At 45.3% G+C, this 22,910-nt stretch overlaps 1 protein-coding gene across 4 annotated transcripts in view; it reads right to left on the bottom strand.

The window, feature by feature from the left end:
- The window catches only part of CASP8AP2 (caspase 8 associated protein 2), a 158,859-nt gene that overhangs the window by 89,105 nt on the left and 46,844 nt on the right, over positions 1 to 22,910 (bottom strand). For all 4 annotated transcript variants that reach the window (XM_063916987.1, XM_063916986.1, XM_063916989.1 and 1 more), the window contains exon 4: positions 11,932 to 12,032. In XM_063916987.1, the coding sequence (XP_063773057.1) occupies positions 11,932 to 12,032 (101 nt within the window). The remainder of the gene's footprint in view (positions 1 to 11,931; positions 12,033 to 22,910) is intronic.

Raw genomic sequence — 22,910 nt, 5'->3', positions numbered from 1 at the left:
ACGTCTCGAATTTCTAATCTGTACCCCTGGGATACTACTTGTAGGATCCAGGGGTCCACTTGCGAGTGAGCCCACTGCGTGCTGAAACTCTTGAGACGACCCCCCCCACCGCACCTGAGTCCGCTTGTACGGCCCCAGCGTCATGCTGAGGACTTGGCAGAAGCGGTGGAGGGCTTCTGTTTCTGGGAATGGGCTGCCTGCTGCAGTCTTCTTCCCTTTCCTCTATCCCATGGCAGATATGACTGGCCTTTTGCCCGCTTGCCCTTATGGGGACGAAAGGACTGAGGCTGAAAAGACGTTGTCTTTTTCTCCTTTATACGGCAATACTTCCATGTGCCGTTTGGAATCTGCATCACCTGACCACTGTCGTGTCCATAAACAACTTCTGGCAGATATGGACATCGCACTTACTCTTGATGCCAGAGTGCAAATATCCCTCTGTGCATCTCGCATATATAGAAATGCATCCTTTAAATGCTCTATAGTCAATAAAATACTGTCCCTGTCAAGGGTATCAATATTTTCAGTCAGGGAATCCGACCAAGCCACCCCAGCGCTGCACATCCAGGCTGAGGCGATCGCTGGTCGCAGTATAACACCAGTATGTGTGTATATACTTTTTAGGATATTTTCCAGCCTCCTATCAGCTGGCTCCTTGAGGGCGGCCCTATCTGGAGACGGTACCGCCACTTGTTTTGATAAGCGTGTGAGCGCCTTATCCACCCTAAGGGGTGTTTCCCAACGCGCCCTAACTTCTGGCGGGAAAGGGTATACCGCCAATAATTTTCTATCGGGGGAAACCCACGCATCATCACACACTTCATTTAATTTATCTGATTCAGGAAAAACTACAGGTAGTTTTTTCACACTCCACATAATACCCTTTTTTGTGGTACTTGTAGTATCAGAAATATGTAACACCTCCTTCATTGCCCTTAACAAGTAACGTGTGGCCCTAAAGGAAAATACGTTTGTTTCTTCACCGTCGACACTGGAGTCAGTGTCCGTGTCTGTGTCGACCGACTGAGGTAAAAGGACGTTTTAACGCCCCTGACGGTGTTTGAGACGCCTGGACAGGTACTAATTGGTTTGCCGGCCGTCTCATGTCGTCAACCGACCTTGCAGCGTGTTGACATTATCACGTAATTCCTTAAATAAGCCATCCATTCCGGTGTCGACTCCCTAGAGAGTGACATCACCATTACAGGCAATTGCTCCGCCTCCTCACCAACATCGTCCTCATACATGTCGACACACACGTACCGACACACAGCACACACACAGGGAATGCTCTGATAGAGGACAGGACCCCACTAGCCCTTTGGGGAGACAGAGGGAGAGTTTGCCAGCACACACCAAAAACGCTATAATTATACAGGGACAACCTTTATATAAGTGTTTTTCCCTTATAGCATTTTAATATATATAGTCATATCGCCAAATAAGTGCCCCCCCTCTCTGTTTTAACCCTGTTTCTGTAGTGCAGTGCAGGGGAGAGCCTGGGAGCCTTCCCACCAGCATTTCTGTGAGGGAAAATGGCGCTGTGTGCTGAGGAGAATAGGTCCCGCCCCCTTTTCGGCGGGCTTCTTCTCCCGTTTTTCTGAGACCTGGCAGGGGTTAAATACATCCATATAGCCCCCAGGGGCTATATGTGATGTATTTTTAGCCAGAATAAAGGTACTATCATTGCTGCCCAGGGCGCCCCCCCCAGCGCCCTGCACCCTCAGTGACCGCTGCTATGAAGTGTGCTGACAACAATGGTGCACAGCTGCAGTGCTGTGCGCTACCTTATGAAGACTGAAAAGTCTTCTGCCGCCGGTTTCTGGACCTCTTCACTTTTCGGCATCTGCAAGGGGGTCGGCGGCGCGGCTCCGGGACGAACCCCAGGGTGAGACCTGTGTTCCGACTCCCTCTGGAGCTAATGGTGTCCAGTAGCCTAAGAAGCCGATCCATCCTGCACGCAGGCGAGTTCACTTCTCTCCCCTAAGTCCCTCGATGCAGTGAGCCTGTTGCCAGCAGGACTCACTGAAAATAAAAAACCTAACAAAACTTTTACTCTAAGCAGCTCTTTAGGAGAGCCACCTAGATTGCACCCTTCTCGGCCGGGCACAAAAATCTAACTGAGGCTTGGAGGAGGGTCATAGGGGGAGGAGCCAGTGCACACCACCTGATCCTAAAGCTTTTACTTTTGTGCCCTGTCTCCTGCGGAGCCGCTATTCCCCATGGTCCTGACGGAGTCCCCAGCATCCACTAGGACGTCAGAGAAAAAATAATAAGATTTTACTTACCGATAAATCTATTTCTCGTAGTCCGTAGTGGATGCTGGGGACTCCGTCAGGACAATGGGGACCAGCGGCTCCGCAGGAGACAGGGCACAAAAATAAAGCTTTAGGATCAGGTGGTGTGCACTGGCTCCTCCCCCTATGACCCTCCTCCAAGCCTCAGCTAGGATACTGTGCCCGGACGAGCGTACACAATAAGGAAGGATTTTGAGTCCCGGGTAAGACTCATACCAGCCACACCAATCACACCGTACAACTTGTGATCTGAACCCAGTTAACAGTATGACAAACGTAGGAGCCTCTGAACAGACGGCTCACAACAATAACAACCCGATTTTTTTGTAACAATAACTATGTACAAGTATTGCAGACAATCCGCACTTGGGATGGGCGCCCAGCATCCACTACGGACTACGAGAAATAGATTTATCGGTAAGTAAAATCTTATTTTCTCTGACGTCCTAGTGGATGCTGGGGACTCCGTCAGGACCATGGGGATTATACCAAAGCTCCCAAACGGGCGGGAGAGTGCGGATGACTCTGCAGCACCGAATGAGAGAACTCCAGGTCCTCTTTAGCCAGGGTATCAAATTTGTCTATACAGCTGGAGATGATTTCTCAAACTGTATAACCTGGCGCTTTATATGATTAGATTAATAAATTAAAAATTTTTTCAAAAAAGTATAAAAGCTAAGGAGCTGCTGAGCAAAAACAGCTGGTTAGACTGAAAGAATATAAATACAACAAAAGAGAGATATGCTCTGCGCTCCAAATTTATTGGTAATTAATTAAATAATAAATTAATTAATCAAGTGCAGTCTAGCAGGGTGAATAATTGACTCAATGCAACTATTTTATGTCACAAAAGTTTATATCAAATTGTCAAACTCAACGAATACAAAGAATCGGTTTACATAGAAAACATATTAAAAGGACACATATATCCTATCTTTATAATGTGCACATTAAAGAATAATAATGTGTCTAGCCTAAAAATGTGCTGATTCTAACAGCAGACTGTAAAATCACTGTTAATTTAAACAGGGAAAAAGCTCTTTGTGGTATCAACTTCTAAAAACACTGGCGTCCCAGTGTGATTATAGATGGTATAACTCCGCAATAGGTTAAAGTTACTTTAGGTATGTATGCCGTAATAATTACCACCGTGCTGGTTCCTGAGTGATGCTGCAGGGTCCTGTGTGAAATTACACAGGGTGAGACATGGTGCTGCAATTGGTGTCTCTGATGATCAATGTGAAACTGACCCGCTTGTGATAAATTGTAACTAAATTCAGGGCCGTCAGTCCTCAACAGAATGTGGCTGACTCCAGAAAATTCACAGCTGTGGACGTCACCAGTATGATAGATGATTCGGTGAATGGCTGTGTGGCTACCACTTAGCCGGCACTGACTCGACCTCACTGCGGGGGTCCGTGTATGAGTGGCTGTGTAGCTCCACTTTGCCAGCGCTGACTCAACCTCACTGTGGGGGTCCGTGGATAGATGGCTGTATAGCTCCACTTAGCCGGCACTGACTCGACCTCACTGCGGGGGTCCGTGGGTGTCCGTCTCGCGGGTCTGTTTATCCAGAGGCAGCTGCGGCTATGGCTTCGCCCAGTTGGAATGGCTATACTGAAGGTAACCAGCGGAGTGCGGGAATTTCAAACACAAGGAGCTGATCCGTGCTGTGTGAGTGTTCAATCAATCACACTCAGATGTGAGAAAGGGGCGTCTCTTTCTCACATCTGAGTGTGATTGATTGAACACTCACACAGCACGGATCAGCTCCTTGTGTTTGAAATTCCCGCACTCCGCTGGTTACCTTCAGTATAGCCATTCCAACTGGGCGAAGCCATAGCCGCAGCTGCCTCTGGATAAACAGACCCGCGAGACGGACACCCACGGACCCCCGCAGTGAGGTCGAGTCAGTGCCGGCTAAGTGGAGCTATACAGCCATCTATCCACGGACCCCCGCAGTGAGGTTGAGTCAGCGCTGGCAAAGTGGAGCTACACAGCCACTCATACACGGACCCCCGCAGTGAGGTCGAGTCAGTGCCGGCTAAGTGGTAGCCACACAGCCATTCACCGAATCATCTATCATACGGGTGACGTCCTCCGCTGTGAATTTTCTGGAGTCAGCCACATTCTGTTGAGGACTGACGGCCCTGAATTTAGTTACAATTTATCACAAGCGGGTCAGTTTCACATTGATCATCAGAGACACCAATTGCAGCACCATGTCTCACCCCGTGTAATTTCACACAGGACCCTGCAGCATCACTCAGGAACCAGCACGGTGGTAATTATTACGGCATACATACCTAAAGTAACTTTAACCTATTGCGGAGTTATACCATCTATAATCACACTGGGACGCCAGTGTTTTTAGAAGTTGATACCACAAAGAGCTTTTTCCCTGTTTAAATTAACAGTGATTTTACAGTCTGCTGTTAGAATCAGCACATTTTTAGGCTAGACACATTATTATTCTTTAATGTGCACATTATAAAGATAGGATATATGTGTCCTTTTAATATGTTTTCTATGTAAACCGATTCTTTGTATTCGTTGAGTTTGACAATTTGATATAAACTTTTGTGACATAAAATAGTTGCATTGAGTCAATTATTCACCCTGCTAGACTGCACTTGATTAATTAATTTATTATTTAATTAATTACCAATAAATTTGGAGCGCAGAGCATATCTCTCTTTAGGGTATCAAATTTGTAGAATTTTACAAACGTGTTCTCCCCCGACCACGTAGCTGCTCGGCAGAGTTGTAATGCCGAGACCCCTCGGGCAGCCGCCCAGGATGAGCCCACCTTCCTTGTGGAATGGGCCTTGACAGATTTAGGCTTTGGCAGGCCTGCCACAGAATGTGCAAGTTGAATTGTGCTACAAATCCAACGAGCAATCGTCTGCTTAGAAGCAGGAGCACCCAGCTTGTTGAGTGCATACAGTATAAACAGCGAGTCAGATTTTCTGACTCCAGCCGTCCTTGAAATATATATTTTCAATGCCCTGACGACGTCCAGCAACTTGGAATCCTCCAAATCGCTATTAGCCGCAGGCACCACAATAGGCTGGTTCAGGTGAAACGCTGACACCACCTTAGGCAGAAACTGAGGACGCGTCCGCAGTTCTGCCCTGTCCGAATGGAAAATCAGATATGGGCTTTTATACGATAAAGCCGCCAATTTTGACACTCTCCTGGCTGAAGCCAGGGCCAGTAGCATGGTTACTTTCCATGTAAGATATTTCAAATCCACCGATTTGAGTGGCTCAAACCAATGGGATTTGAGAAAATCCAAAACTACATTAAGGTCCCACGGAGCCACTGGGGGCACAACCGGGGGCTGTATATGTAGTACTCCTTTTACAAAAGTCTGGACTTCAGGAACTGAAGCCAATTCTTTCTGGAAGAAAATCGACAGGGCCGAAATTTGAACCTTAATGGACCCCAATTTGAGGCCCATAGACAATCCTGTTTGCAGGAAATGTAGGAATCGACCCAATTGAAATTCCTCCGTGGGGGCCTTCCTGGCCTCACACCACGCAACATATTTTCTCCAAATGCAGTGATAATGTTGTGCAGTCACCTCCTTCCTGGCTTTTACCAGTGTAGGAATGACCTCTTCCGGAATGCCTTTTTCCCTTAGAATTCGGCGTTCAACCGCCATGCCGTCAAACGCAGCCGCGGTAAGTCTTGGAATAGACACGGTCCCTGCTGAAGCAGGTCCCGTCTTAGAGGTAGAGGCCACGGATCTTCCGTGAGCATCTCCTGAAGTTCCGGGTACCAAGTTCTTCTTGGCCAATCCGGAGCCACGAGTATCGTTCTTACTCCCCTTTGCCGTATAATTCTCAGTACTTTTGGTATGAGAGGCAGAGGAGGAAACACATACACTGACTGGAACACCCACGGTGTTACCAGAGCGTCCACAGCTATTGCCTGAGGGTCTCTTGACCTGGCGCAATACCTGTCCAGTTTTTTGTTGAGGCGAGACGCCATCATATCCACCTTTGGTTTTTCCCAACGGTTCACAATCATGTGGAAGACTTCTGGATGAAGTCCCCACTCTCCCGGGTGTAGATCGTGTCTGCTGAGGAAGTCTGCTTCCCAGTTGTCCACTCCCGGAATGAACACTGCTGACAGTGCTATCACATGATCTTCCGCCCAGCGAAGAATCCTTGCAGCTTCTGCCATTGCTCTCCTGCTTCTTGTGCCGCCCTGTCTGTTTACGTGGGCGACTGCCGTGATGTTGTCCGACTGGATCAACACCGGCTGACCCTGAAGCAGGGGTTTTGCCAGGCTTAGAGCATTGTAAATCGCTCTTAGCTCCAGTATATTTATGTGAAGAGACATCTCCAGGCTTGACCATACTCCCTGGAAGTTTCTTCCCTGTGTGACCGCTCCCCAGCCTCTCAGACTGGCATCCGTGGTCACCAGGACCCAGTCCTGTATGCCGAATCTGCGGCCCTCTAACAGATGAGCACTCTGCAACCACCACAGAAGAGACACCCTTGTCCGTGGCGATAAGGTTATCCGCTGATGCATCTGCAGATGCGATCCGGACCATTTGTCCAGCAGATCCCACTGAAAAGTTCGTGCGTGGAATCTGCCGAATGGAATCGCTTCGTAAGAAGCCACCATCTTTCCCAGGACTCTTGTGCATTGATGCACAGACACTTTCCCTGGTTTTAGGAGGTTCCTGACAAGTTCGGATAACTCCCTGGCTTTCTCCTCCGGAAGAAACACCTTTTTCTGAACCGTGTCCAGAATCATTCCCAGGAACAGCAGACGTGTCGTCGGGGTCAATTGAGATTTTGGAAAATTCAGAATCCACCCGTGCTGTTGCAGCACTACTTGGGTTAGTGCTACTACGTCCCCCAGCTGTTCCCTGGACCTTGCCCTTATCAGGAAATCGTCCAAGTAAGGGATAATTAATACGCCTTTTCTTCGCAGAAGAAACATCATTTCGGCCATTACCTTGGTAAAGACCCGAGGTGCCGTGGACAATCCAAACGGCAGCGTCTGAAACTGATAATGACAGTTTTGCACCACGAACCTGAGGTACCCTTGATGTGAAGGGCAAATTGGGACATGCAGGTAAGCATCCTTGATGTCCAGGGACACCATAAAGTCCCCTTCTTCCAGATTCGCTATCACTGCTCTGAGTGACTCCATCTTGAACTTGAATTTTTGTATGTACAGGTTCAAAGATTTCAGATTTAGAATAGGTCTTACCGAGCCGTCCGGCTTCGGTACCACAAATAGTGTGGAATAATACCCCTTTCCCTGTTGTAGGAGGGGTACCTTGACTATCACCTGCTGAGAATACAGCTTGTGAATGGCTTCCAATACCGTCGCCCTGTCTGAGGGAGACGTTGGCAGAGCAGACTTTAGGAACCGGCGAGGGGGAGACTTCTCGAATTCCAACCTGTAACCCTGAGATACTATCTGCAGGATCCAGGGGTCCACCTGTGAGTGAGCCCACTGTGCGCTGAAATTCTTGAGTCGACCCCCCACCGCCCCTGAGTCCGCTTGTAAAGCCCCAACGTCATGCTGAGGGCTTTGCAGAAGCCGGGGGGGGGGGGCTTCTGCTCCTGGGAAGAAGCTGCTTGGTGCACTCTCTTACCCTTTCCTTTGCCTCGGGGCAAATATGACTGTCCTTTCGCCCGCTTGTTCCTATAGGAACGAAAGGACTGCGGCTGAAAAGACGGTGTCTTTTTCTGTTGGGAGGGGACCTGAGGTAAAAAGGTGGATTTCCCGGCTGTTGCCGTGGCCACCAAATCCGATAGACCGACCCCAAATAATTCCTCCCCCTTATACGGCAATACTTCCATATGCCGTTTGGAATCCGCATCACCTGACCATTGTCGCGTCCATAAACTTCTTCTGGCAGATATGGACATCGCACTTACTCTCGATGCCAGAGTGCAAATATCCCTCTGAGCATCTCGCATATAAAGAAAAGCATCCTTTAATTGCTCTAAAGTCAATAAAATACTGTCCCTATCTAGGGTATCAATATTTTCAGTCAGGGAATCCGACCAAACCACCCCAGCACTGCACATCCATGCAGAGGCGATGGCTGGTCGCAGTATAACACCAGTATGAGTGTATATACTTTTCAGGGTAGTTTCCAGCCTCCTATCCGCTGGATCCTTGAGGACGGCCGTTTCAGGAGACGGTAACGCCACTTGTTTTGATAAGCGTGTGAGCGCCTTATCCACCCTAGGGGGTGTTTCCCAGCGCGTCCTAACCTCTGGCGGGAAAGGATATAATGCCAATAACTTCTTTGAAATTAGCAGTTTTCTATCGGGGTTAACCCACGCTTCATCACACACTTCATTCAATTCGTCTGATTCAGGAAAAACTACAGGTAGTTTTTTCAGACCCCACATAATACCCCTTTTTGTGGTACATGCAGTATCAGAGATATGCAAAGCCTCCTTCATTGCCGTGATCATATAACGTGTGGCCCTACTGGAAAATACGTTTGTTTCTTCACCGTCGACACTAGATTCGGTGTCCGTGTCTGTGTCGACCGACTGAGGTAAAGGGCGTTTTACAGCCCCTGACGGTGTCTGAGACGCCTGTACAGGTACTAACTGGTTTGCCGGCCGTCTCATGTCGTCAACTGATTTTTGTAATGTGCTGACATTATCACGTAATTCCATAAACAAAGCCATCCATTCCGGTGTCGACTCCCTAGGGGGTGACATCACCATTACCGGCAATTGCTCCGCCTCCACACCAACATCGTCCTCATACATGTCGACACACACGTACCGACACACAGCAGACACACAGGGAATGCTCTTATCGAAGACAGGACCCCACTAGCCCTTTGGGGAGACAGAGGGAGAGTTTGCCAGCACACACCCAAGCGCTATAAATATATAGGAACAACCCTATAGAAGTGTTGTCTCCCTTATAGCAGCTTAATATATCAAAAAACGCCAAAAAAGTGCCCCCCCCTCTCTGTTTTACCCTGTTTCTGTAGTGCAGTGCAGGGGAGAGTCCTGGGAGCCTTCCTCGCAGCGGAGCTGAGCAGGAAAATGGCGCTGTGTGCTGAGGAGATAGGCCCCGCCCCCTATTTCGGCGGGCTCTTCTCCGGTGTTTGTGAGACCTGGCAGGGGTTAAATACATCCATATAGCCCCAGGGGCTATATGTGATGTATTTTTTAGCCAGAACAAGGTATTCTCATTGCTGCCCAGGGCGCCCCCCGCAGCGCCCTGCACCCTCCGTGACCGCTGGTGTGAAGTGTGTGACAACAATGGCGCACAGCTGCAGTGCTGTGCGCTACCTCATGAAGACTGAAAAGTCTTCTGCCGCCGGTTTCTGGACCTCTTCACTTTTCGGCATCTGCAAGGGGGTCGGCGGCGCGGCTCCGGGACCGGACTCCATGGCTGGGCCTGTGTTCGATCCCTCTGGAACTAATGGTGTCCAGTAGCCTAAGAAGCCAATCCATCCTGCACGCAGGTGAGTTCACTTCTTCTCCCCTAAGTCCCTCGTTGCAGTGAGCCTGTTGCCAGCAGGACTCACTGTAAAATAAAAAACCTAAAAACTTTTTCTAAGCAGCTCTTTAGGAGAGCCACCTAGATTGCACCCTGCTCGGACGGGCACAAAAACCTAACTGAGGCTTGGAGGAGGGTCATAGGGGGAGGAGCCAGTGCACACCACCTGATCCTAAAGCTTTATTTTTGTGCCCTGTCTCCTGCGGAGCCGCTGGTCCCCATGGTCCTGACGGAGTCCCCAGCATCCACTAGGACGTCAGAGAAATTACCCAGATACAGCGCTATTAACTGCGCCCAATTATGTGCCCCCCCCCCCTTCTTTAAAACCCTCTATCACCGGTGATCAGCAGGGGAGAGTCCGGGGAGCCAACTTCTCAGCGTGTGCTTGAGGAGAAAATGGCGCTGGTGAGTGAGGCGGGAGAAGCCCCGCCCCCTCAGTGGCGGGCTTCGGTCCCGCTCTTTCTTTAAACTGTCGGGGGACCTGAAATAATATCAAACTGAGTAATTATATTCCTAAAGGCCAGTGCTGAGGTCTACATTGCAGCCCAGGGCGCCCCCCCCCCCCCCACGCCCTGCACCCCACAGTGTGCTCTGTGTGTGTGTGTTGTGGGAGCAATGGCGCTGCGCGTTACCTCTCCGAAGCTCTTAAGTCTTCTGCCGCCTGTGAAGTCTTCTGCCTTCCTATACTCACCTGGCTTCTATCTTCCGGCTCTGCGAGGAGGACGGCGGCGCGGCTCCGGGACGAACTGCTAGGGAAGACCTGCGTTCTGACTCCCTCTGGAGCTAATGGTGTCCAGTAGCCTAAGAAGCAGAGCCTAGCATTTAAGTAGGTCTGCTTCTCTCTCCTCAGTCCCACGATGCAGGGAGCCTGTTGCCAGCAGGTCTCCCTGAAAATAAAAAACCTAACAAAATACTTTCTTTTCAGGAAGCTGAGGAGAGCTCCCTGTAGTGCACCCAGTCTCCTCTGGGCACAGTATTAAACTGAGGTCTGGAGGAGGGTCATAGAGGGAGGAGCCAGTGCACACCCATACCTAAAGTTTTTTTTTAGTGCCTTTGTCTCCTGTGGAGCCCGTCTATTCCCCATGGTCCTTACGGAGTCCCCAGCATCCTCTAAGATGTAAGAGAAATATTGATTGGTTGGGCATGCCGGATCGTCGGGAGTCAGTTACGTGACTGACCGCCGGTCACAATACAGATGCGGGGTATCCCGCCCCCTTACAGTCCTGACAGTCGGCATGTCAACAGGGACTATGGGGAGGGTCATGTCGACCGCATCGGGCAGTGTATGCCCTACTGTGGAAAACAGACAGACATTCCCCTGTTCCTTCATATGGGAAGGAACCGGGAAATGTATCCTCCCCAGGGGCGGAGCGCCGACATCACGTGACATATACCTTGAGAGATCTTACAGTGCATGTCCCGGATATCAGCAGGGTCAGATAAAATGCCTGTTGGGCTGAGAGGCATTTTATCAGACAATGTATGCCCAGCATTAGATTTTGGGGGAATTAAAAGCAAGGAATTTTTAATCAGCTTCTGATGGACACATGTAAATCCCAAGGATGCATCAAGAATAGCATCACTCAAGTATTCCGACGCTTTATTGGTATAATCAAGGGTAGCAATTTAGGGAAAGAGACAACCAAGACCTTCACTGAGCGTTCACACATTTTCTGACTGTTATCTTTGAAAGCAGCAGCTCTTGGCACTGGGATGTGGCAAGTTTACGTATACTCTAAGGTGCACTGAATAAAAAAAAAAAAAAGGAATGAAAGGTTTTTATTTACACACCTATAGGGGGTAAGATATGATTATATGTGCATAATCCAACTGTACACAATTTGTAATCTGCCATCTGACATTGCTTTTATAGACCTTTATTCAAGTTAAAAAAAATAAAGAAACAAAAAGCCATCATCACACAGTATGCAATTTCTCAGACATCAGTAAAAACAGTACATTTTAGAAGTTTAAGTTACATCTAGGATTTAATAAGGCTTATTTAGGCCTGTAGACTGAAAGTCTCTCACACAAGTGGTGTTAAACTTCAAACTGTACTGTATATAATAATTAAAAATATATGACTTTTTCAACCATAGCTTAATGTTTAATAAACAATACATACATCATTTAATGAAGCTTCTTTAGCAGTCCCTTCCTCGGTTATAATTTCCTCATAAAGATCCAAGCAGTCTCTTGATGGACTAGATGGTTTACTAAATTCAACTGAAATAAAAGATTTGATCAGCTCATTAAAGTCAAACATGCTTAAATATCCTCATAAATACACTTGTTACCACTGTTTCTTAAACTGGGTACACACCTATGCAATTATCAGGCTGGTTGCCCTGATAATTGATTAGGTGTACATACAGGAAAGTTAGTCGATAACCAGTTTCAAATACTCAGACTGGGATTTTAGGTCCTGCTTAAACATTGTGATGGCCAACCTCCTGATCCCCTGGAAGAAAGCCCACACTGAGCTAAAAATAGCGGAGTGTGTGTACAGGGTGCACACTGACCTGAGAATTGGAGCGTTTATTTGATTTGCAAAATGTATACCCAAGTTTAATACTAACATAATATACTAACAGATACAAGCACTGACCCAGGTACACCGCTGAGGGTATTTTACAGACATATTTTTCTGGATGGTAGCCTCATTAATAAGCTGTCAGTACTTTATCTTACAAGCATAGAAAATACTGGAAACTAGCCCGATACAACTCTCAGAACAGTGATGCACAAAATGGAAACTGCTCATAACCATCATAGGTGTGTTTGAGGGGTTAATCTAGACAATAAAAATACATTAATATACCCGTCAGTTCCTTTTATTTTTTATTTTGAATGGACAAACTGAACCACATCTGCTTGCATTCAATGCCATACTGCATGATCATTGTAGACTACTTCTTTACATTGTATTATAATGAACATAAATGAATACGGTCAGCAATTGTTGTTGCTGCGTAAGAAAAATAGACTGGTATTTCTTAATCAATGATATGAAATAATACCCCTTTCAGACATACGACCCAGGAATTTCCCTGGTCAGTCCCGGGTTTCTGCTGGAGACCCCTTTCACACTAAACCCGAGACCTGGGAAATTCCTGGGTGGACCCCCTGCAGACATAAGCCTGGTCTGCCTTGGCAGCCAGGGCAGACCAGGCTACTCTCATGTCACAAACACACACACAGACGCCAAATTCATATATATATATATATATATATATATATATATATATATATATATATACACACACACACACACACACACACATATACACACACACATATACACACACACATACATAAATATACACCGCCTCTGTTAGGCTGCTTCTACAACTTCACTGCAGCACGGACTACAACAGCCAGTGCACGCCCACTCCAGGCAGCCCCGCCCCTTCCAGTGGTCCAGCGCCAATCAGAGGCATGTAGGTGCGAGCCGGGAGCAAATTCTCGGGTAGCACCTTTCAGACCTAAGCCGGGTTGTCTTTCCGGTACTTAAGTCCTGGGGAAAACCCTGCTCAATGCAGGGTCAGGGCCTTTCAGATATGCCAAATTCCCGGGATGATGCGCGTTCATGTGCAAAATCCCAGGAATTCGGAGCATGTCTGAAAGGGGTATAAATTAAATCCATTTTTCAGAATCCGTCTGGGAAACGGTATCTGGATGATAGGTCGACAGTCAATAGGTCAGCCCCGCATGGTTGGCATGGTCAAAAAGTTCAAATGACAATAGTCGTCGCAGCATATGGTAGACATGGTTATTTTTCTTCATTTTTTCATACTTTACCATCCACATGGACTACAGTTGGGAGTAGTAACCTATGTCTAGTGCAGCGAGGCACCTTAGCCGAAGCATGGCAAGTGAAGCAAGCAATTCGTGGGGACGCGGTACACTAACTGGGCTTCCACGTGCCGCAAGGTATAATTCTACACCCAAAAAATTATGAAAAACTCATGTCGACCTATTATACCATCACACTGTGAAACAATGTAAACCCTGGTGTAGATGGTGCAGGAGCAAGCACAAAATCAATATACTTGTTTGAAAACTTGATACCTCCCCTTCTACAGTCACTCAGACAATGGTAGCCAATAGTACTTTAGTTTAAAGCCCATGGTAGAGCAGAATAGAAACACTCAATGACAGTGAACGAACGGAGGGAAACACCGTGTCTTGCCAGCTGGACTGAAACTAGTATCAAAAATTCTCTTTCCTCTTTCAAACCTCTGGAGGACACTACCAACCTAAGAGGCCCTTGAATGTTACACTCAAAATGGGCATCTTTAGCTAAAAACCCCCCAACAAAATAAAAATATTGAACTTATAAAAGTTTTATGAAAGTATGAATATAGGACCAGGTGGCTGACTAGTTTTGAAGCACTGTTCTGTGCCAGCCTGGTAGAATGAGTCACAATACATTTAGGACCATAGACATGTTCCAAAACATATGCTTGATGAATAGTAGCCATGATTCATCTGGCCACCGGCTGATTAGTTACCAACCAATCCCTTGTGCATCATACAAAATCATCATACCATCCCGTCTTCTGCAAATGTTAAAGCCCAAACATCATTAAGGGGAAAAACAATCGTCACTTCACAAGACAAAATCCTGACCCACAGCAGATAAAACCATACTTTGATTTTGAAATTTTAAACTACTGTCAACTGGAAGGGGATGCGGTCAATTTACCTACAATCAAAATCCTGACATAGTCAAAATCCCAAAATTTAAAATGTAGACAGGTCAAAAAGTCGAAATGAGTTTTTCATTGAAACAGACTTGTTCATACTTTACTATCACAGTGGACCTGGAAGGGGAATATACCAGTGTGCCTGAAGCCGCGAGTCATGCGAGGAGACACAGTACACTTATACCCCTTTCACATCGCACAAATAACCCGGTATCGACACGGCATATTGCGATGTGAAAGCACTTTCGGCAAATTAGCGGGTCGCCTGACCTGGTAATTCAACCCGGTATAAAAGAAAGATTATACCCGGGTTGAATACCGGGTCAGGCGCAGTGTGAATGGGAGCCGCGTCGATGCGACACGGTTCCCATTCATAGCATAGGGAGAGGCGGCGCAGGAGATGAGCTCATCTCCCAGCGCCGCCTCCACCCCTGCTGCCCCCCCCCCCCCGCTGCTATGGCAACCGACCCGGTATATTGCCGGGTCGGAAAGCCATCAAAGGAGACCAAATGCCGGATCCCACCCGGTAAGGACACGTTTCTCTTACCGGGTGGGATCCGGCATTTGCGATGTGAAAGTGGTATTATACGGTGTCCATGTCAGACAAACACACAAAAACAATGAAAAAAATTGTTGACTTTTTGACTTGACGATATTTTAAGTGTCGGTATTTTGACCATCGGGATTTTGATTGTAGGTATTTCATACTAAACCCACTGAAATGAGACTGTTATACACAATTCAGCTTTGCCTTGGTAACAAATCAGATACATACATGGCATGTCGGCCAATTCAGAAATAGCTCTAGCCAGAGAAATGACAAACAACAACAACTTTCAGGTCAACCAAGTGGCTGAACAGGTAGCTTTTGAGCAACTTGAAGTCAGAACCACACTGAGGTCTGTCGAAGTAAAAAATATTACATAGAGAGAACATACAAACTACACACATTTGAGTCGCTATACTTGCAAATACGTGCAGCGAGCACAGCAATATATGGTAACACACGCATTTACACGGACATGCCACAGAGATGTATTTGATACTTATTTCATACAGTACATAATTATAATAATATCAAGCGCCAGACATCATGATGATTTAGAATTATATCTAATGAATGTCATGAATGTGTATTATTTGAACGAAACAAGATACACCGGTCATATTTACTATTAAAACAACCAGCTTAATGTGTAGATTAATTTGATACTTGTTATGAAGTTGTGGGACATTGCAGCAAATAGTTATGATTACATGTGTAAAAGCTAAAATCGCTCTTATTAGAACAATAGATATTCTTAGAGGTGGAGGACAGGAAACTCGGGCCAGCCCTTTGGATGTCTTCAAGGCTGAACCTGATTCAGCATATGCAAAGAAACTGGTGACTCATGAGTCCACTCCCCCAGAAACTAGATAACATATTGATTACACTGGAGCTCACTTGCTTTTTGGTCTCAGAGGATGATGGAGGAGTTGCTGGCAGTTCAGTTCCTGTATTTATTTACAGAGAGAGGGAGACATAAGCTGCAATGGAGGGACAAATTTATATGAGAAAGATAATGGTAATTGTATCGCTGGCATGTAACTGAAATTGTATGTAATTGTATATAACTATATGTAACTATGTTCCAACTGCTTACTGTGTGAGTTGTAACCATGTAACTATAGGTATACTGTACTTTGTAATATATACTGAATCCATATCCTTTTTAATAACAAATATATACATCAATGAGCTTTGGAACTCAGATAATGTGTGGGTGTATTGTTTTCTCTTATGGGATACAGTGTTTTGCGATGTACAGCGCACTTTTATCGTATATGGTAATAAGATGTGCCTGGCGTCTGCAATATATATTAGAGCGGGCATTTTAAATATTTGCGAGAAATCAATTTAGCATTCATAGATGGGGCTCGTCCGGGATATCAGGGTCTTAATGCTGCACTGTACATTACAAACGCGGCTGTAATTGACCGGCTCCAATGGACGCATTGAGAAGATGATGAAAATAACATCCACGTGTATTGGTGTGGTATCAGTAAGCCAATGATATGAAATTGTAAGGGACAATGCGTTTCTCATAATATTTAAGATGCTAAAATGTATTTTTATTGTTGCAAAACAAGGTTCAAATAAGTCATATTGTGTTTGATTCAGATTGGATTGTTTATCTGTTTAAGTAGGTTTAAAAGTATATTTAAAAAGTTGCTGCATAGCTTTGATATAGTTTTTATTTTTAACTCAGGCCTAAAATAACTTCAGGTGCTTGCATGGTGTGTGATTTCTTTGTCACAAAGGAAACCGCATGGTCTGTCCTCCATTTTGGACTAACCACATGGCCTGTCCACCATTTTGTGTAACCCTCATGAATGTGGAAGGGGGAGGAGCAGTGGCCATTTTGGGAAGGTCATTTTTCTAAATGGCTGATTTTCCGTCTGCTCAAGAATAATCAGCTTTCCTTGGTCACATGAAACACAATTTATGAGTTACCAATGCATTTCTTTAACCCATGCCATAGTCCAGGGGTGGGGAACCTCCGGCCCGCGAAGCCGCTTGGTCCGGCTCACCCGCTCCTCTCAGTGAGACACGCCACCGCACAGTCCGGCGGCAGCGTGTCTCAACTGTCACCACACGGAGGAGAGCGCGGCTATTGTCGGGCGGCGGCGGCGTGTAGGACTTGAAACCAGCCGCCGGTTCGTGAGCCAATCAGAGCTCGCGGACCGGCAGCTAATCAGGAGCCGCGGCTGCCGGTCCGCGAGCTCTGATTGGCTCTCGAACCGGCGGCTGGTTTCAAGTCTTACACGCCGCCGCCCAACATAGCCGCGCTCTCCTCCGTGTACCCGCCAAAAGGAGCGGTAAGCGGGACGGGGGGGGGGGGGGGGGGGGGGGGGGGATCTGTACTGTATACCTGGCACTGTGAGGGGCATCTGTATACCTGGCACTGTGAGGGGCATCTGTATACCTGGCACTGTGAGGGGCATCTGTATACCTGGCACTGTGAGGGGCATCTGTATACCTGGCACTGTGAGGGGCATCTGTATACCTGGCACTGTGAGGGGCATCTGTATACCTGGCACTGTGAGAGGACATCTGTATACCTGGCACTGTGGGGGCATCTGTATACCTGGCACTGTGGGGGCATCTGTATACCTGGCACTGTGGGGGCATCTGTATACCTGACACTGTGGGGGGCATTTGTATACCTGGCACTGTGGGGGCATCTATATACCTGGCACTGTGGGGGCATCTATATACCTGGCACTGTGAGGGGCATTTGTATACCTGGCACTGTGAGGGGCATTTGTATACCAGGCACTGTGAGGGCATCTGTATACCTGGCACTGTGAGGGCATCTGTATACCTGGCACTGTGAGGGGCATTTGTATGCCTGGCACTGTGAGGGGCATTTGTATACCTGGCACTGTGAGGGGCATTTGTATGCCTGGCACTGTAAGGGGCATTTGTATGCCTGGCACTGTGAGGGGCATTTGTATACCTAGCACTGTGGGGGCATCTGTATACCTAGCACTGTGGGGGCATCTGTATACCTGGCACTGTGAGGTGCATTTGTATACCTGGCACTGTGGGGGCATTTGTATACCTGGCACTGTGGGGGCAATTGTGGATCTGGCACTGCACTATTGGGGGCATATGTGTATCACGTCCCATTTTAACTGGCCACACCCATTTTTTTGGCGCGCGCGGGGGCAGACTTGTATGGCCCCCGAAGGATTTTATAAATATCCAAATGGCCCTCGGTAGAAAAAAGGTTCCCCACCCCTGCCATAGTCAATTACAAATAGTTTCAATGGGGCCTAGTGAAAGTTAATAGTGAGATGAATACTTGATGTAAGAAGTACACACAGATAAAAAACAAAGTTTTGTTTTGTTTTTCTTTTACCTCTAAGATTTAGCTAACTCTGCTTGCTATAAGATAGCCATTGAAATGCAAATTAACCTGTGTAACTGCTTTTTCTTAGCAGTGAAAACCACGGCAGACAAAAGCACACCGCATTGATCTGCAAATTAGAAGCACTGAATGGGTAAAGGAGTCTCAGAGGAGACCAGTGAATGGTACATATATATAATATTATTATAATTATGTGTGTCAAGAAATTGAAGAAGTAGGGAGCGCCAATAGTGCATTAAAAGAGTAGAGTAATTTTAATTTATAAAATCCAAATCACTGACAAGTAAAAACTCGTACCATAAAAGGCGGTCAAACCACCGCTCGTATAACCAGCATAGAATTTACCCCACTGTGCAAAACAGCATTCTCAATTCGAGATCCAAACGTCAGACCACGCCCAAACGCGTATTTTTAAACATAATTATTTTTCTTTTTTGGATGAATATTTCGTACAAGTGTGCGGGGTAGCTATGGGGACGATTTGTGCCCTGAGTGTCGCCAACTTATATATGGGCGAGTGGGAAAAGGGAAATGTATTAGCCAATAATCCTTTTTCTGATAAGATCATGTTGTTTAAACGCTATATTGATGACATGCTAGTCATTTGGCGTGGAACAGAAGATGAATTCAATGGGTTTATACAATATCTTAATATAAATGAATTTAATCTCCAGTTTACATCAAATTTCCAGAGAGAACAAATAGAGTTTTTGGACCTCGTCCTTAATACTAGTGATTATACATCCAATAAACCAATAGAAACGTATACATTTTTTAAAGAGGTAGACAGCAATAATTATTTAGAGTATAATAGCTGCCATTTGAAGAAATGGAAAAGTAATTTACCTTTCTCACAGCTGATCCGTTTAAGAAGAAATTGTACCTCAGTAACTAAATTTGAGGAACAAGCTCTAGAATACAAAAGGCGCTTTTTAGAGAAAGGTTATCCCCTATCTCTGATCGAAGGAGCTATTAAAAAAGCCAGTACATTAGATAGAAAGGAATTAATTAAATATAAGAAACGTGAAGTTCATAACCAAGCTGAAACTGAAAAAATGTTCTGCCCCTTTGTGACACAATATAATACATCGAATCATGAAATTCAGATTAGTCTTAAACGAAACTGGCATATTTTGCAAATGGATTCTGTACTATCCCAACACCTACCAGTAAGACCTGACATGGTATTCAGACGAGCCAAAACCTTAAAAACTCACTTAGCCCCTAGTCTATTGCCTGCTTTGGAGAGAAAAGAGAACAGTACCCCGAATTGTCTATCACTTAATAAAGTAGAGGGATTCTATGTATGTGGAAGGTGTAAAGTGTGTCAGCATGGGTTAAAAGGCACCAAAACTTTCAGTAGTAAAAACTCAGATAAAAAGTTTAAAATCAATAGCTTTATTAACTGCAATTCCACATTCATTGTATATCTACTTGAATGTGGATGTGGGATGAGATATGTTGGCAAGACAAAGAGAGTGTTAAAACTACGAATTTTAGAACATTTGAGAAATATTAAGAATAATGTGGAAAATCAGAGTGTTCCCCGTCATTTTAAACAACATCATTGTAGTAACCCCTCATCATTAAGATTTATTGGTCTAGAGCATATAGCACATGATAAGCGTGGGGGAGATAGAGAGAATACTCTGAACAAAAGAGAAACATTCTGGATATTTACATTAGATACCCTTCATCCAAATGGACTGAATGAGGGATATGAATTGACCCCGTTTTTAAAATAGGTGCCTGATCTCCGACTTTTAGTGTGTTGTCTGTTGTCACGTAAGTTCATTATATTAATAATTTTTTATAAGATTGCTTCTTAGTCTGGAGGGTTTATGTTTATTAACTTCTTTCTATATCTATTATATATTCCCTTTAGCCTTCACTCTATATTGCCGGTATAAAATTGGTAACAGCCATTTCCCCTTTCTTTGTGATTAATAGATAGCTTAAACGAGTGCTGTGTCTTTAACATGATGGTATGCCCGCACACCTGTCCATTTCACCCGTCCGCGTCATGAATGGGCGCCGTTTGACCGTCCAACATGGGTCATGCGATTGGACGGAGGTTACAAACAATGCAAGGATGTCAAAAAAACATCCGACTTTAGGTGCTGAGATGATCGCTGTGAACAATAAAGGTAAAAGTATCATAGCCAAAATAAAGAGACCGTAAGACGGACGAAATGCGGACACATATGTCTAGCGCTATATGTTAGGGATATGAGCAATATGGAACCATCCATTAGAACTGCATATAGGTGATGAATGGCTAACTGGTTTATCTTTGTATGATAACATCGTTGACAGGGATATGCTCACTTGTGTCATTGAATGTATTTTCTTTCTTTATTTTATTGTTATTTATTTGGAAATTTGATGCCTTGATGAACTCTTGTTATAATGATTTTTATGTTGAAGTATAGTACTTACTATTTTGTACTATCTGTGCACTAGAGGGATGTTATTAATACATTTCTTGTTATGTTGATATTCATTTTTCATGTAATTTGCATGGGCCAATCAGAATACTGATGTGTGTATTTAAACACCGCCTTTGTGACTTCAGACCAAGCCCACTGACGAAGTCGAATGACGAAACGCGTATGGGCGTGGTCTGACGTTTGGATGTCGAATTGAAAATGCTGTTTTGCACAGTGGGGTAAATTCTATGCTGGTTATACGAGCGGTGGTTTGACCGCCTTTTATGGTACGAGTTTTTACTTGTCAGTGATTTGGATTTTATAAATTAAAATTACTCTACTCTTTTAATGCACTATTGGCGCTCCCTACTTCTTCAATTTCTTGGCAGGATCACCCGTCCGGAATCGGGTAACACTGGGAAAGCGACAGCTGGAAGTCCCAGAAGTGCACACTGACAAGCTTCTACTACCAAATAATATTGGCTGTCAGTGACTTTGAGGAACATTGTTTCTTGTCCAGCTTTGGACTTGTAGTTCCACGGGACTAAAAACATTTACCTTGGTATTCGCGCTCATACTGTTTGTTCCTATAATTATGTGTGTGTTTATATCAATGTATGTTCTGGAAGATGGCTATCCAATCTGAATCATATCATTTAAATTATTGATTATTGCTAGAGTCATTATAGATCTGTGTGAAACCGGAGATATTTTTGTTGCTATATAGTTAAAACTAAAATAAATGTTAAGGAAGTAAGAGTAAAATCACAAAACGCATTTCTGGCCCAGTAGTAAGAGGGTTTACACAGAAAGAATGTGTGTTGTGTTAAGTGAGCAATTATAGTTGGTATTGCTCACATTTATAGAAATTGTATGATTTGTGCTATTGCGGACGTACGGTTTTGTACACGCCACGTAAGAGACACGCACGGTCGTGTGTTTACGCAAAATAGCGTAAGAATACGGTCGCTAAGTACAAATTACACAATAGTTCGTTTAGTTTAAAGGTGGGACAGTAGCCACGCTACAATAGCATAAAACTACCTGGTTTCTAAATTTTTTTTAGTATAAAAACAAAATTTAGTATAAATAATTTTTTTAAATTGCCTCTGGGGGTAAAGCTGCCAACTTGAATGAATCCTGATTTTCTGTATTGAAAAAAAATAGGATTTTGGTACTTACCAGGTAAATCCTTTTCTTTGAATCCATAGGGGGCACTGGAGTACTCTTGGGAGCCGGGGTGTTGTTAGGAATGTTTAGTTGTTTTGTACAGCAGCTGTTTTCACGTGGCAAGGGTCTGTTTGTGCAGTCGTATTTGTCCGACACACTGTCTAACCGACTTTGCAACGAAGCTGCTAGTTTGACTTTGTATTAAACTTATTGATTATGTACACCGACCAGCAACAATGGAAGGACAGACCCGTACCGTGACGTAGGACCACATTAGTAACATGTGTATAAATCTGCATTACAGTGCACGTGAAAACAGCTGCTGTACAAAACAACTAAACATTCCTAACAACACCCCGGCTCCCAAGAGTACTCCAGTGACCCCTAGTGGATGAAAAAGAAACAAAGTGTACCTGAGTGAGCGAACGTAGGAGTGAGTGAAATTCGAACCCCGTAATGCGGGATCCCGTCGTTTGGTACATCAAGTGAGTGGAGACTTGGTGGCGTGTGGCGGCTGACTCACGTTAGTATAAGGTTTAATACGCAAGTCGTGAGGAGACTTATAGGAGCGTGGTAGGGAATTGTGAATTGTGTTGTGACCCATATAGTTTTTTTGATACGCTCCGGCTGAGGTTTCGCAGCTTGAAATTCGATTACAGTGGTCGTACGGCAGATAAGTAACAAGTACCTATACGCTGTGTGATTGGACCGCGCGTTTGTGGGTGCGATATATAGCGCAACGTGATATCCTTTTTACGAGATTTTGCGTAAAATTGCGGTATCATCAGCGCTGTATAGAGCATACGCAAGCGTGATTTGTGTATAATAAACTGCATAGGGAGTTTTCGCTGGTCTCTCTCAGGAAAGTCTCCAACGGCCGAT

Source organism: Pseudophryne corroboree, chromosome 4 (genome assembly GCF_028390025.1).
Source record: "Pseudophryne corroboree isolate aPseCor3 chromosome 4, aPseCor3.hap2, whole genome shotgun sequence".
Taxonomy (NCBI): domain Eukaryota; kingdom Metazoa; phylum Chordata; class Amphibia; order Anura; family Myobatrachidae; genus Pseudophryne; species Pseudophryne corroboree.
This window is presented reverse-complemented; position numbering and strand designations above follow the sequence as displayed.